The sequence below is a fragment of the Ursus americanus genome, chromosome 9 (assembly GCF_024610735.1).
Source record: "Ursus americanus isolate L20-20 chromosome 9, mUrsAme1.1.p, whole genome shotgun sequence".
Classification (NCBI taxonomy): Eukaryota; Metazoa; Chordata; class Mammalia; order Carnivora; family Ursidae; genus Ursus; species Ursus americanus.
The window spans coordinates 80,138,311-80,153,433 of NC_142135.1; the positions used below are offsets into that span (position 1 = coordinate 80,138,311).

General features: G+C 37.8%; 2 protein-coding genes across 2 annotated transcripts; one reads left to right on the top strand and one right to left on the bottom strand.

The window, feature by feature from the left end:
* The first annotated feature begins 1,479 nt into the window (after positions 1-1,479).
* On the top strand, positions 1,480-2,448 carry LOC123786773 (olfactory receptor 11G2-like). Its single transcript, XM_045789136.1, has one exon. The coding sequence runs from the start codon at positions 1,480-1,482 to the stop codon at positions 2,446-2,448; it is 969 nt and encodes a 322-aa protein (XP_045645092.1).
* Positions 2,449-11,541: 9,093 nt separating this feature from the next.
* On the bottom strand, positions 11,542-12,510 carry LOC123786818 (olfactory receptor 11G2-like). Its single transcript, XM_045789171.1, has one exon. It carries the CDS (start codon positions 12,508-12,510, stop codon positions 11,542-11,544), a length of 969 nt encoding a protein of 322 aa, XP_045645127.1.
* Positions 12,511-15,123: the final 2,613 nt, after the last annotated feature.

The following is a 15,123-nucleotide window of genomic DNA, read 5'->3' on the forward strand; positions in this document are numbered from 1 at the left end:
CCATTTCTATTATATAAACCACATTAGACATGGGATTAGGGAAATGTTTTTGTCAAGTTATCATCTTGTCTTTGCAGCTCATCTTCAAAAGAACTGTATTCTCAGCTGATAGGTAAATGGGATCATTTTTCTTTGACACTGTGGCAATAATTTAGACAACTCTCTTGTTTTCTATGCTCTTTCACACAGGTGACAACAGCAAATCAACACCCATTGTGTGTGGCTTGTAGGAGGAGAAAACTCTGTAAGTGGAAGCTAATTTAGTTAATGAAATACAATAGTCAAGGATAATCAGAAGAGAGCTGAAGAGTATGACGGGCAAATGGAATAGGCAGTCTCACTTTTCTGTGTCTTCTTGGCTCCTTGAGCAGCATTTAATTGCCTCTGCGGATTTTAAAGTCCACGAGCTTAGGTTTCTACCATTGCACGTCTCTTGAATCCATTCTTGCTATCTCTTTGCTTCTATAGTACCCTAGTTCAGACTCTTCACGCTTTTTCCCTGGTCTACTGAAATAGCTTTCTAATAGTTTCCTGCTAAATTCTTTACCTTCTAATTGAGAACTTATCTTACAAGTGTAGCTTCCATAAACCTTTGATCCTTTTACTCTTCTACTAGACTAGCTCCAGTTGTTTTCCACTGACTAGGAAATTAAGCCTGAACTAGACCTTGGCCGCATGGCCCCATCTTTGAAATTTTTATCTCACTATTCTTACAAGTATTCTAATTTCCACTGTCTTGGACTTTTCTTTAAACATAACGTCTTGTATCCAAATCTTTTCACATTATTATTATATGCTATTAAGCTTCTGCCTCCACTGCTGCTCTTTTGCTAAAGTCCATGTCTCTTTTCAAAAGCCTTTCCTTATTTTTTCTGAGTATAATCATGTCTTACATGACAAGAAATTATTTTGTTTTGATTTGTCATATGCTGTTGTTACTGTGTGAGTGGCAGCACCATGATATAGGTGGAGGGATGCTAACATCACTCCATGTTCTGTATCAGCTCTCCAAGAAGTTGCCACAAATGGACGTATAATCTAAATAAAAACAATTTCCTTTTTATGCAAATTAGGTTCCAAGGTAAATCTACTTAGCTCTCTTCCAATCAGATTGAAGCTCCTAAACTCCCTTTATGTAGAAATTCTGGAGCCACGCATGTATTGTTTGAAGTTGCTTTGAACAAAAGATATTTGACATAAGTTCCAAAGAACAGGTACTTTACGTTTCTATTTATCGTCTTCTTCCTATCTCTTAGAAGAATGCCTGGCAAGAATATATGCAAAATAAATTATTATTGAATAAATAAGGGAGGAAGGAAATGAAGAGGAAAGAACAACTCACACTTCCAAAGGGAAGATAGTAATATCACAAGCCTGAATTGAGGAAAATAAACATGTATCGCTTTACCAGGAAGAAGAAAAATAGTGTAAATATTTCTGTGGTTCCTACTGTCTCTGTCACTTCCACAGGTCAGACTAATGAGGACCTTGGAGACTACTAACATGTCTGAGTCTGGGAGTGAGTTCATCCTCTTGGGATTTCCCTGTCGCAGAGACATCCAGGTCCTCCTCTTTGTCATCTTCTCCCTCATCTACCTTCTGACTCTCATGGGGAACACATCCATCATCTGTGCTGTGTGGTCAAGCCAGAAACTCCACACACCCATGTACATCCTCCTGGCCAACTTCTCTTTCCTGGAGATCTGCTATGTCAGTTCTGATGTGCCCAAAATGTTGGCCAACATTATCTCCCAGACCAAGAGCATCTCCTATGCCCGCTGCCTGCTCCAGTTCTACTTCTTCTTCTCCATGTGTGCTGCTGAGGGCTTATTTCTGTCAGTGATGTCTTTTGATCGATTTCTTGCCATTTGTAGACCTTTGCACTATTCCACCATTATGACCTACCCCCTATGTGCTTGGTTAGTGGTCTTCTGCTGGGCGGGGGGCTTTCTCTGGTTACTGACTCCTTTGACTCTAATATCTCAGGTGCCTTTCTGTGGTCCAAACACCATCGACCATTTTCTCTGTGATCTTGCACCTTTGCTGGCATTGTCCTGTGCTTCAGTATCTGGAATTACTCTGATCTGTGGTATCATTAGCTCTCTCATCATCTTTCTCACCTTCCCATACATCCTTGGCACTTACATCTGTGTCCTGAGTGTGGTGCTGGAAATACCCCCAGGCTCAGGAAGGCATAAGGCTTTCTCTACTTGTGCCTCCCACCTTGCTGTGGTACGTCTGTTCTATGGCTCAGTCATGGTGATGTATGTTAGCCCAGGTTCTGTGGACTATCCTGGGATGCACAAGTTTGTGACCTTGTTCTATGCTTTGGCAACCCCATTCTTTAATCCCCCGATTTACAACTTCCGAAATAAAGATATGAAGGAGGCATTGAAGAAAATTATGAATGTGTTATTTTGGGAAATGTCTAAAGGATTCAAAAGTTGAATTTAATATACTGCATCATTAATGTTTTAGGAGAGTGGAACATAACAAAACAAATGAGATTATGCTTTTTTTCCCTTCATTTGATTTTATCTTCATATATTGGGAAGATGATTTTTAAAAATTCATCACACTTATGATTTGAATTGTAGGAAGTTGTTGCTGCTATGTTCCAGATATGTTTGTACTTTAGATAGACTTTATTTTGAAATACAACTTAGTAAGAGTTTCATGTATTTCTTTATGACTCAGTTTCTAGTTTATCTTTTGGTTTTCATTACAAACTACTTGATGCATTTCAAAATTTTCAAATTCTGCTTTCATCAGAGCCAGTTTTTTTGGTTTGTTTTTATTTTTTTGGAGCATAGCAAATGTTGAATGTGTTGCAAATACGTGCATAATTAACCAATAATTACACATAGTTTTTTTTTTAAAAAACCTTCAACATCAGTGACAATTTTAAAGCACTGCTTTGGTATATTCCATAATTCCAAGTATGGTTTTGGACACCAACTAGGGTACCTAGTAAGGTTATATTGACTTGATTGACTCTCACATTTTGCCAATGCTTTCACTTTAGGAGGTAGGTCTAATCCTCCATATGCAGATACACATAAGTTACTTAATACTCCACGTAGGCCAAAGAGCTATAGACTTTGTGAGATCACTACTGTCCAGGTCTAGGGTTCACTTACATTCATAGTTCTCTGTAAAATTCTGGATAAATATTATCCAGAGGTGATTTTTATTCTCCAATTTCTTTTTTTCTGGAGTAGTCATTTAACTTAAAGTATTGCACCTCATGAGGAGACCTTGGGCTAAAACTTTCTCCTAGGATAACGCCAATACTGGCTTTACTTCAATCCTAGTCAAATAACTGCAACCTTCTGCTGGATATTTTTTTCATGAAAATCTACTTCGATTCAAATGTTTGATCCTAAATTTGATGACCTCCTTTTAAATTAGCTCTAGCTGTACTTATTTGCCAATGGCTCCACTGATCTACAACCTGAACCTAAGATTTTAACAATCCTATTGTCATTAAATTCTGTGGCATCTTCCCTGTGATCCTTTGTCATCTTCACTGATCATTTTTGTCCAGGTCCTAGCACTCCGTACCTGTAAAGGGAAACCTAACCCTCCTTTCCATAAGTCCATCAATCCTAATCTCCTCTCTACTTACACAGATTTTTGGGGATATATCCCAATTTCTTTTTTATTTTGTTTTGTTTGGTGGATACATGTCATTATAGATTTGTTCAAACCCATAGAATGGACAACACCAAGAGTGAACCCTAATGTAAACTATGAACTCTGGGTGATTGTGTGTCAATGTGGGTTCATCACTTATAACAAATGTATCACTCTGGTGGGGGACGTTGATAATAGGAAAGGCAATGCATGTGTGGAGTTAGGGCGCATATGGGAAATTGCTGTGAACCTAAGACAACTGCTCTAAAAAATAAAGTTTCAAACACATATGTGTACACACACACACGCACACATTATTTATATACTGCTCTGTGTTGGATCAGTGCTTATAAATCCTCATTCTCATATTTGTTACTCATGGTTACAAGATGGCTGCTAAACATCCAGGCATTTCCCCATTCCAGGTTAGAGGAACTTGAAACTGCTATTTCAACTTCCAGGAAAGCAAAAGCCTCCCCAGAAACCCCAGTCCTCATTGGCAAGAACTATGTCATATGACCATACTAGCTGCAAGGAGGCTGAAGAAGTGAATGTTTTTAGCAGGACTCATTCTTACTCTGAACGAATCAGGTTTCCTGGACTAAGGAAAAGGTGGATACACTTTGGGTGGGCAACAGCAGTCCCTGCCATAAGAGGGATCTGGAGTGTTTCTCTAATCATCTTAGACTTAATGACACTCAACAACTGAAACCATTGACCTTTGAAAAGAATGAAAAAGCTAAGGAAGAAAAGCACACAAACTTTCCAGAAGCTACTACATTTATAAATCTGACGGGAGGTGAATAAGATAGAACTGTTCGTTGACTAAGCACTTGAAATCAATTTTTGTTGATTATAATGATTATTTTGGTAAACAAATTACAATTAAATTTGAATAATAATGAGCTTTTCTGATGATCATAATAATATTGAGCAAATAGCATTTGACCATAAGAAGACACTTATGAGTTCAATGGTGAGAAAAACATCGGAAGAGAAAAGACTAAAGAGAAAAAACTGTTTTGAGTCCTAGTTTTCTGTGAACACAGTTTTCCAAATGGCATCACTAACTAATTTAACCATCCTCCTGCAAAGAATATATAAATAATAATTTTCAGTCTGATTAGAAAGGTGTCTGTTGATCATAGAGACCACAGATACTGTCAGTCTATCTAGAGGCAATGAATCACCCCAGCAGTTATTCATTTTGAGGCTTTATGAAATGTGTCCGTAGAAATGGAATGGGATAAAGTAGGCTAGAAATGCATTATTTGTTAATCCAGTCATCTGTAGAAGGGCATCTTGGCTCCTTCCACAATTTGGCTATTGTGGACAATGCTGCTATGAACATTGGGGTGCGTATGGCCCCTCTCTTCACTATATCTGTATCTTTGGGGTAAATCCCCAGTAGTGCAATGGCTGGATCATAGGGTAGCTCAATTTTTAATTTTTTAAGGGACATCCACACTGTTTTCCAAAGTGGCTGTACCAACTTGGTCCATATATACAATGGAATATTACTCAGCCATCAAAAAGAACGGTTTCACAACATTTGCAGCAACATGGATGGGACTGGAGGAGATAATGCTAAGCGAAATAAGTCAAGCAGAGAAAGACAATTATCATATGGTTTCACTCATTTATGGAACATAATAAGTAGGAAGATCAGTAGGAGAAGAAAGGGAGGAAGGAAGGGGGAGGTAAAAAGAAGGGGGAATGAACCATGAGAGACTATGGACTCTGGGAAACAAACTGAGGGCTTCAGAGGGGAGGGGAGTGGGGGAATGGGATAGGTTGGTGATGGGTATTGAGGAGAGCACATATTGCATGGTGCACTGGATGTTATATGCAAGTAATGAATCATGGAACTTTACAGCAAAAACTTGGGATGTACTGTATGGTGACTAACATAACATAATAAAATTTTATTAAAAAATGCATTATTTGTGGGGCGCCTGGGTGGCACAGTCGTTAAGCGTCTGCCTTCGGCTCAGGGCGTGATCCCAGCATTATGGGATCGAGCCCCGCATCAGGCTCCTCCGCTATGAGCCTGCTTCTTCCTCTCCCACTCCCCCTGCTTGTGTTCCCTCTCTCACTGGCTGTCTCTATCTATCTTAAATAAATAAATAAAATCTTTTAAAAAATGCATTATTTGTGATAAGGATGGTGTTGTTTTAAGAAACTTCTGTTTCAGTTGTATATGAATGTGTGTACTGGTCACAATTTTGGATGAATTTATTCCCGTGGGTTGTGGTCAAAAAAGTTTGAAAAACCATTGTCTCAGCAGTTTTAGAACACCTAAAAGCAGCCATTAGCTTAGGTCACCAAAAAGAAAACTTGGCCTTAAAAACAGCATAAGAACTCAAAACAAGAAAAGCACCCAAGAAAATTAAAGTCAAATGGGGAATAATGAGCCTTCAGACCTGTGGAATGCATAGAAAATGGGAATAGTAATAACAGATGACTATAAAAAGAGTGCCAATTATTTATCCTGTTATAATGATCTTATTGCACGGTGAGTTGGAGACGATAAGACATTTGAGAACAAGAAACAAAAACCAAGTGGCACTGAAGAAGAGAACAATACCAATGTGAAAGGACTTCTGAAAAGTCTGAAGACAGTGATTTGAGCAGCCACCTGTGGGAGGTGGTACCCTAGAGAGAAAGGGTCAGCAGTTAGACAAGATTATGCTAGCAGAAGTTGCATGTGATTAGTCATGTCCAAATTCTTTAGTTTGTATGTAATTCAAGGTTCCTCTTAAGTTGTCCTCAAACTAGAACCTTATTAAAAATATGCCCAATTACTACGGTCAATTCACTTTCCCTGATTAATGTAGTACAATCTTAGTTTTACAATCTGAGCTTAAAACTGTTTTAATAATAACTTGCCCATTTTTAGGCACCATCATGCTGTCCTTGAAATTTTGTTGCCCACTATAACTCATCATAATACTCTTTTCTAAAGTCATAGCATTTTTGAATTTTGCCCGGTGTTTACTCATAATCAGACTGCCTTTTGGGTATTTGTTACAGCATCATTTGTGTTGTTTTTTTTCACTTTCCTATCAGCTATATTGTAAGTTTCCTGAAAGCAGGGAATATAAGTTATACTATCTTTTCACTGACCCGGAATGGCTTCTTCTATAGTAGGAAAACAAATAATTGTTTATTTCATTAACAAGTCCTTTCAACAAACATTTATTGAGCTCCTGCTGTGTGTTAGGCATTTCTCTGGGCATTGAGGATATAGTAATGATATCTAGCTCTCATGAAGTTCATGTTCTAGTATGAGGAGCCAGAAATAAAGATATAGAGAAAGAAGTATCTAGAATACAATATATTTCTTTTAATTAATTTATTTAAGTAATCTCTGCCCCCAACGTGGGGCTCAAACTCACAATCCTAAGATCAAGAGTTGCATGCTCCACTGGCTGAGGCAGCCAGGTGCCCCTAGAATACAATATAGTTCTGATGGTAATAAATACTTGGAAGAAAAACAAAGCAGGTGAAGGGAACAGATAATAATGGGAGTGGGGGGCTGCTCTTTTAAATAGTATAGTTTGGGAAGGCTTCTTTTAATCTGAATTTTGGGAAGAACCCCAAAGGAAGTAAAGGGTTTCTGTTTCAGCTATTTCACATTTTAGGTGAGCTAAAGAGCAAGACAATTGAGTGTGGGGACATTCTAATAAGCATGATTAGAGAACTAAATTAAAATAGTTGCATTAAGAAAGGCAAGAAGATTTTGGTTTAGAAGTATACCTCGAGATATACTATTGAAAAGTATGACAGGCTCAAGACTGATTCAAATCTCCATTGGCTGTTTGAATTGAAGATGTGTCAGACCGCACAATTCTCTTACATGGGTGTGATAAGAAGTAAGACATTACCTGGGTGAAGGACAAGCCAGTGTATTACTCTGATAACCTTGAAAAATATGTCCTTGGAGCACAAATGACCTTTACTGGCATTAAGAAGATGGTAGAAATGACAGGCTTTATAACTTATCTCAAGAAAGAGCTAACATTAATTACTTTCCACTGCCTTTTTTGTTAAAAGATGGAAATCTCTCTTATAATGTTTAAATTATGTGTCCCATATCTAAATTGATCTCATAGACAAAGTTAGATTTGCCTAGTAATACCCAAATTTTCAGTGAAGGCAGCTATTTCCATATGAAAACCTAGAAGGAATTAAAATATAAAAATGTATATATGTTGTTAGTAAATATACCAGGGAATCTACTTATTGTCTTGTAACAGAGTAAGACTAACCTGCATTTGAATTATGCACATTAGCCAGAATTTCTTATCCTATGTCAAGACAAGCACTGATATTGGTCCACTGAAATAAAAGATAGGAGTATACACTTAAAAATCAATGAGTAAGTGTCCAAGTGGAGGTGCAGGTAGGCCATTGGATATGCAATTCTGGAGGTCTGAGATGAGGTTGGGAGTGGAGATAAAAACCTGAGAATTATCAACATATTAATGGTATTTAAAGCTATTCTTTGAGATCAGTCTTAATCAGTATAATCTAATAAGATATAATATGAGCCACAAATGTGAGCCACATATATAATTTTAAATATTCTAGTAGCCATGTTAATAATGGTAAAAAGAAATAGGTGAAATTACTTTTAGTAATATATTTTATTTGACTCAGTTTATCTAAAATAGTATCATTTCAACATGTACTCAACATAAACATTATTAATGAGATATTTACATTCTTTTATTATACTAAGCCTTCAAAATCAGTATGTAATTTTAAACTTAGCACACTTCTCAATTAGAACTGGTCACATTTCTTTTTGTTTCTTCAAATTTTTATTTAAATTCTAGTTAGTTAATATATAGTGTAATATTGGTTTCAGGAGTAGAATTTAGTAATTCCTTGGTATGATTAAATTTGAATAATAATACTTATCCCCTCTAGGCAGAGAAACTATATTCTGAAAAAACAAAGACAGTTCAGTTATTTGTTTAACCTCAACATTTTTAAGTTCTATATTTAGTCCTCAGACTTCTCAAACTATACCTGCACTATCCAACACAATAGCTATGACGGTCATGTGGCTACTGATCACTTGAAATGTGACCAGTTGTTGTAGCCTTTCTGGAAAACAGTATGGAGGCTCCTCAAAAAGTTAAAAATAGAACAATTGCAATTGCCCTACTAGGTATTTACCCAAAGGATACAAAAATACAGATTCAAAGGGGCACCTGCACCCTGATATTCACAGGTTTTCCTCATTTTAATCCTGATTTGGTGGCAGAGGAATCTCCTGAGTACACTATGTCATGGAAGTAGTGTTCTCGCACATCCATGAACTACATCTTAGAAATGAGTCTTTCCTGGAGAATTGTATCTTCAGCTTCAGTGTCCTAATGTGTTCCAGACCAGTAGTCAGAAGCTCCCTCAGAAGCTGGATGAAATTTCCTTCTCAGACATTTAGATGAAAGTAGGGGGTGGTGTGAGGGCCAGGCGGTCATAGAGCAATCTTCAAGTATAATCCAATTTATATAGCCATTCAAAATACAGAATTTATATTTTTGTATATAAACACACAGAAAAAGGCCTAGAAATATACCCACCCAAACTGAACACATTGCTAAAGAGACAGGTATGTGGAAGTATGGAGATATGAGGATTTTCATTATTTTTTCCTATTTGGTCTTTTACAATGAAATTGTAAAATGTATTACTTGCATAATTAAAAAGAGTCTAGAGAATGTAGAATATTATTTATCTCAATGTAGTTAAGCAAGCCCTGGTTATTGAAAATTCTATGTATATAACATTTAGACCAAAACAAAAAAAATGTTTAATTTTAAAATGTGAATATCTTTTTCAGACACTGAGATAAAAATCTCATTTATTTGGTTAATTGTGGTTCATTTACTCCCAGGCCAAAAAAAAAAAAAATATGACTCAGAGTAAAAGAGTAAGTGAAGAATCTTTCTTATCCACTCTCCACCAGTTCTAAGAAGGGTGAGTGGGCAGCATTAAATTTGACTGCAGCTAATGAGTCTTTCCTAGAAGGTGGATGATTTTTTCCCCTTTAGTTGAACTTCTGATTCTCAGAATTGCAGATAATGCAGCAATAACTTATCAGAATCAGAGTATGTTCTACCAGCACTCATCATGAGATAGATAAGCCCTCAGCTACCCATAGGGAAGTCTATTTCCCCTTTCTCATCCTGCTTCTACTTCACTGTTATTAATATGGATCATTTAGTTAAGTCCTAGCTTGTGTAACTTCTAGAGGGAACATGGCCCAGGGATATGATAGGGAGTCCAAATAAATGGGTTGTTAGAGTTGGCGTTTTTCTTTTGTTTTGGCTGCCTAGGATCTCAGTCCTTTTTTATGGCTGGGAGAATCCCAATATTAGCAAGCTTGGAGCTTATCTTTGCATAATTGGATTTTTTTTTTATTGCCAGGTATTAACTCGTCTAGCTTTTCTCGTAGCTACAGCACAGGGATGTACTCTTGGTTCCACCAAGCAGATACAGCTACACCAGATTTTGATTCGGGGGCTAGTGATTCAAGAAGTGGAAATGGGGTGGAGGGCAGCAATGTTGAAACATTGGCATTAAAAATAGCAATGAAGCAGGTAGTGCAGCTATTGCAGGAAAGACAAGCTCCTAGCACAGAATTGACAGCGGTTGAAACTCTGGCATCTGCTGGCCCATGGCAGCAGGTGTGGCTCTAGTGATGGCGATTTTTCATCAGACCAGTTCTGCAGAATAATTTGTACATTGGTCATTGAATCTGAGCCTCAACTCTGGTTTTTTACCTTTCATTGATTCTGTGAAATTCCTGATATCCTATCAATAAATCTTTTCCATTGTCATGCTTAATCAGCCACAGTCAGCTTCTGTTGTATACAAGTAAGAACCCTGTTATGATTATGTAAGCGTAGAGTTACCCCTGGTAGGTGCAGTCCCAGTAATCTGCCGAGGACAAGGCGAAACTGATTCTTCAGTATTGTAGGTTGTCCTGAATTTTCCTCCTGTGGTCTAGGAAGCCTTGTCATTTAGCATATTCTATTACAGAAAATACCCCCAAAGCCAAAATAACTTGGAGGAAGACTTTAAGATATCTATTTTTACATAGAAAACTAAATTGAGGTCTGGTCCGGGTTGGATGTTGTCAGTCAAATCATTAGCTTTTTTTTTCCAACATGTAGGAGACGACTTCACAAACCAGCCCTTCCCCCAGAAAAGGAAATTTTGTGCCCCGGTCTAAAATATGAATATTTCCAAGTAGAGGCAGATTATCAGGCCAAGTCAAAAAATTTATAATAAATGCTGATTGCCTGTAAGTATCCCATCCTTTGTTTGACAGTTTATTCCCTGGTTTCTCATGCCTATTTTCTGCAACAGTAAATGTTCCTCTACTCAAAGCTTAGAAGGTGCTGAAACCCAGGTCTGGGTAAGGAATACTTAATGATTTGGCATATGTGAACGTGTGCATGCCTTTCTATGTATCCTCTTCAAAATTGGACTAAGAATTTTCTGTAAGAAGCATCCATATCATTTCCTGTTTTCGTTTGCTGCACACCCTGGACATTTTACCAATGCTTGGTAGTAAAGGAAACACAAGTGAAAAACACTACTGTTTCAGTGACAGATACTGGGTCCTTGATCTTATAAATAAAGCAATTGAATTTTTGTTAGTGCAATGAGTAGATAGTATATTTCATTATAGAAAAATCAATAGTTGGAAAAGAAAAAATAGTGATAAATTTGAAACACAAAAAATAGACAGGATGAGGGTTCTTCATGTGTAATGAGTCACACTTTCACGAGAGTAAGGAATTAAACACTCAGATGTGCCCAGAAGATATTTTTTTCCCCTCTAGTGAGAGAAATTCGGTATTCCTGAGAGAATGATAGGACAACTTATTTCTCTGTATTTTTAGAAATTTCTTTTGATGGTGCTCCCAGGACTTTCTTGAGTGCATCTTTCATATCTTTGTTCCGAAGGCTGTAAATCAGAGGATTAAAGAATGGGGTTGCCATGCAGTAAAACAAGGTCACAAATTTCTGTGTCCCAGGATGGCTCCTGGAGCCTGGACTCACATACATCACCATGACTGAGCCATAGAACAGGGAAACCACCAAGAAATGAGAGGCACATGTAGAAAAAGCTTTGTTCCTACCTGAGCCAGCTGGGACCCGAAGGACGGCACGCAAAACTAAGGTATAGGACCCAAGGATGTAAAGGAAGGTGATGAAGATAATAAGAGAGCTTACAGTAGCACAAGTTAGAGTAGTCTTGGGAACTGGAGTACAGGACAGAGCCAGCAGTGGTCCCAGGTCACAGAAAAAATGGTCAATGATGTTAGGGCCACAGAAGGGCACCTGGGTCATAAGAATTGCAGGTATCAGTATGGATAGAAAGCCACCTACCCAACAGGAAACTACTAATCGGGCACATAGATGGTGAGTCATGATGGTGGGGTAATGCAGAGGTCGACAGATAGCAAGGAACCGATCAAAGGACATTGCAGACAGAAAGTAGCCCTCAGCAGCACACATGGAGAAGAAGAAGTAGAACTGGAGCAGGCAGCCGGCATAGGAGATGCTCTTGGTCTGGGAGATAATGTTGGCCAACATTTTGGGCACATCAGAACTGACATAGCAGATCTCCAGGAAAGAGAAGTTGGCCAGGAGGATGTACATGGGTGTGTGGAGTTTCTGGCTTGACCACACAGCACAGATGATGGATGTGTTCCCCATGAGAGTCAGAAGGTAGATGAGGGAGAAGATGACAAAGAGGAGGATCCGGATCTCCCTGCGGCATGGGAAGCCCAGGAGAATGAACTCAGTCACAGAGCCAGAGATATTGTTGGTTTCCGAGATATTCATTCTCCTAATCTATGAAGGAATGAGCCATAAGGATCATTATCTTAATCATATTTTGTCTCTTTAAAAGTTATTTTTATTTCTTCTGACTCCTATATGCTCCTTTAATGCACTTTTGTAAAAAGGCTCTATATGGTTCTGAATTCAATAATTCCCTTCCCAGGATCTAGCTTAGCCCAATGAGGTCAGTGTTCTGGGAGAACGTGGTATGCTCCCACAGCCCCCACTCAGTCTTCATTTTCACAGTGTCAGTTTCACTGGCATCATGTAACCAAGTCCAAACCGTTTTTCTCCATTTGCATTTAAGTTAATTCTATTTTGATATATAGTTTCATAATACACACACTCATATATTTATATACCTGATTTCTTCTTGCTGAAAAGAAAATTTTGTATAGTATTTTGGAAAATATTAAGGCAAATCAAAGTTCAAATATAACCTGAAATGGAATGAGGTCAGTACAAAAAGAGCATCTTACTATGTTGTCAGTAACATAATATTGTCAGGAGATCTGTCCTGAGTAACTGCTGACTGAAGCAGGGTGCTGAAGTCACTGCCACAAATTCCACTCTAGCAAGTACCTATTAGCTTTTTTTAAAAAAGTTTTTATTTTAATTCTAGTTGTTTAACATACCTACTAGCTTCTTACACCTGTATTTAACTTCTACTTGCTCAGCAACAGCTAATTTGATACCAAAAGGACCCAAGTTGGCTTCACTCCTTTATTAGGAGATCCTGGTTCTCAAATAGAATCCGGAGGCCGATGAAAGAACACCAGCTTCTTAGTTCTGATGCCTCATTATCTTGTTACTACCTGGTGATGAATTGTCTTACGTAAAAAGACAATAAAAATGGAAGAAAAGCTCTTATTTAATTCTAAAACTGTGGGAGAAATACACCAGTATAGAATGTTAGTGTCAGAAGGATCTTTGAGATTATCAAGCTCAATTTCCTCATATCATAGAAACTGAAACCAGAGAGGTTAGACTAATCCAAGGTCGTGCTGATTTTTCGTGGAAGAAACACATCTAAAACTTAGGTGTTTGGACATCAGTTCAGACCTTTTCCCATAAACTTTGTTATTATGGACCCTATTTTTCTCAGATGGCTGCAAAACTATATTGTGTATGTATTATCGCTTTCTCTCCTTTGAACCAGATTCCTATTATTATAAATAATAAGGACTTTAATAAGACAGTTAGCCAAAGCTGGAAATCACTATCTTAAATCCTCCATTCCTCTTTGACCTGCACTGTGTCCTAATTCTTGGTACTGTTTATGACATGAACCCACTTTTGGACACTTTCTTTGAAGCACAGTTGACTTCTAAAATAAATGTAATAACAACCACTGTCATGCATTAAATATTTATTGTGACAGTCACTTAATGTTCATTATGCCATTAAATTCTGCTCTCTCCAGTTCTAGAGCCTTAAAACAAACAAGTACTTTCACATTTCTAAGTGTAGCATTGAATTTTATTGTCCCTCTGAGTATGTTGACTCTAAAACCTAACCTTTTTTTTTCTACATGACTGTCAGCTATGGATATATTTGCATTTCCTTATTGTTTTTGATGCAGTGTGTTCACATGCAACTTGCTTGTATCAAATTTACACTTGTGTCTGTGGAGGATTAGCCCCAGGAAGGCTGTGTGAAGAACAGAGGCCGTATACCACAGGGAAGATTATTTATGTCATTCTCATAGTCTCTCTCTCTCTAGTTCACATCAGGTATGTCAGGAACAGTGGTGAGGCAGGTATCTTCCAGGACAGCAGTTTCCACTAAATACCAAAGGGAGACCAAATATGAGATTATTGTGCTCCTGCAGAGAGCAAACATGGCCTACAAATAGACTGGTGAACTGAAATGGGAAAAAGTAACTCCCAAGATTGTGGGCTCACTGAAGGAGGCTGCGGGCTGGAAATTCAGTGATTGTAAGGGATGGTGTGATGCTTTAACCCAGAACTAGACAACCTAATTTTTCTGTATTTGAAATTTAACTGAAGTATATAATATGTGCCCTCACACTCTTTAGTGTGACCATAATTTTACTTATACAGTGAAACTGACAATGGTGGGTAAGACTGCATGTAAACGGGGCAAAGAAACATCATAAGAACAAGAGTGGAAGGAAGGTGTGTTTTGGGGTGGTTTTATTTGAATGAGTTAGAATTAGTGTAAACTCACCTCACAATTAAGGAAAGAATATGGAGCCCTTGAGGAGAAGCCTTAAATGTTTTTTGAAGGTTGCTCTTAAATTGCTAATCAAAGTTTGAAGGAAGAGGAAAGAAAATATCCAAAAAGAGAAAGAAAGTTTTCTTTTAAATTCTTATGTGTAATAAAACTTGGAGCTGTTGGGAGTGCTCTTCCTTTCTTTCTCAATTCAGGAGCAGACTTCTTCGTCTTTGAGAATCCCTCTATTCCTGCCTCACTATTCTAAGTCTGTCTCTCCCCCCGCCTTGGGTCATTATAGGATCTATCTGGGACTACCCGTTGATTTTTCTTTTCACTGCAAATATAAGCATTCTTAAATCTTCATTATACTTCATGAAAATAAATATCCACTACTTACAAATACTTTATCTCCTCTGAAGCGATGTGAAACCCACTGCC

Coding starts and splice junctions, on each gene's coding strand:
- LOC123786818 (XM_045789171.1), bottom strand. CDS start 12,510: ATGAATATCTCGGAAACCAACAATATCTCTGGCTCTGTGACTGAGTTC.
- LOC123786773 (XM_045789136.1), top strand. CDS start 1,480: ATGAGGACCTTGGAGACTACTAACATGTCTGAGTCTGGGAGTGAGTTC.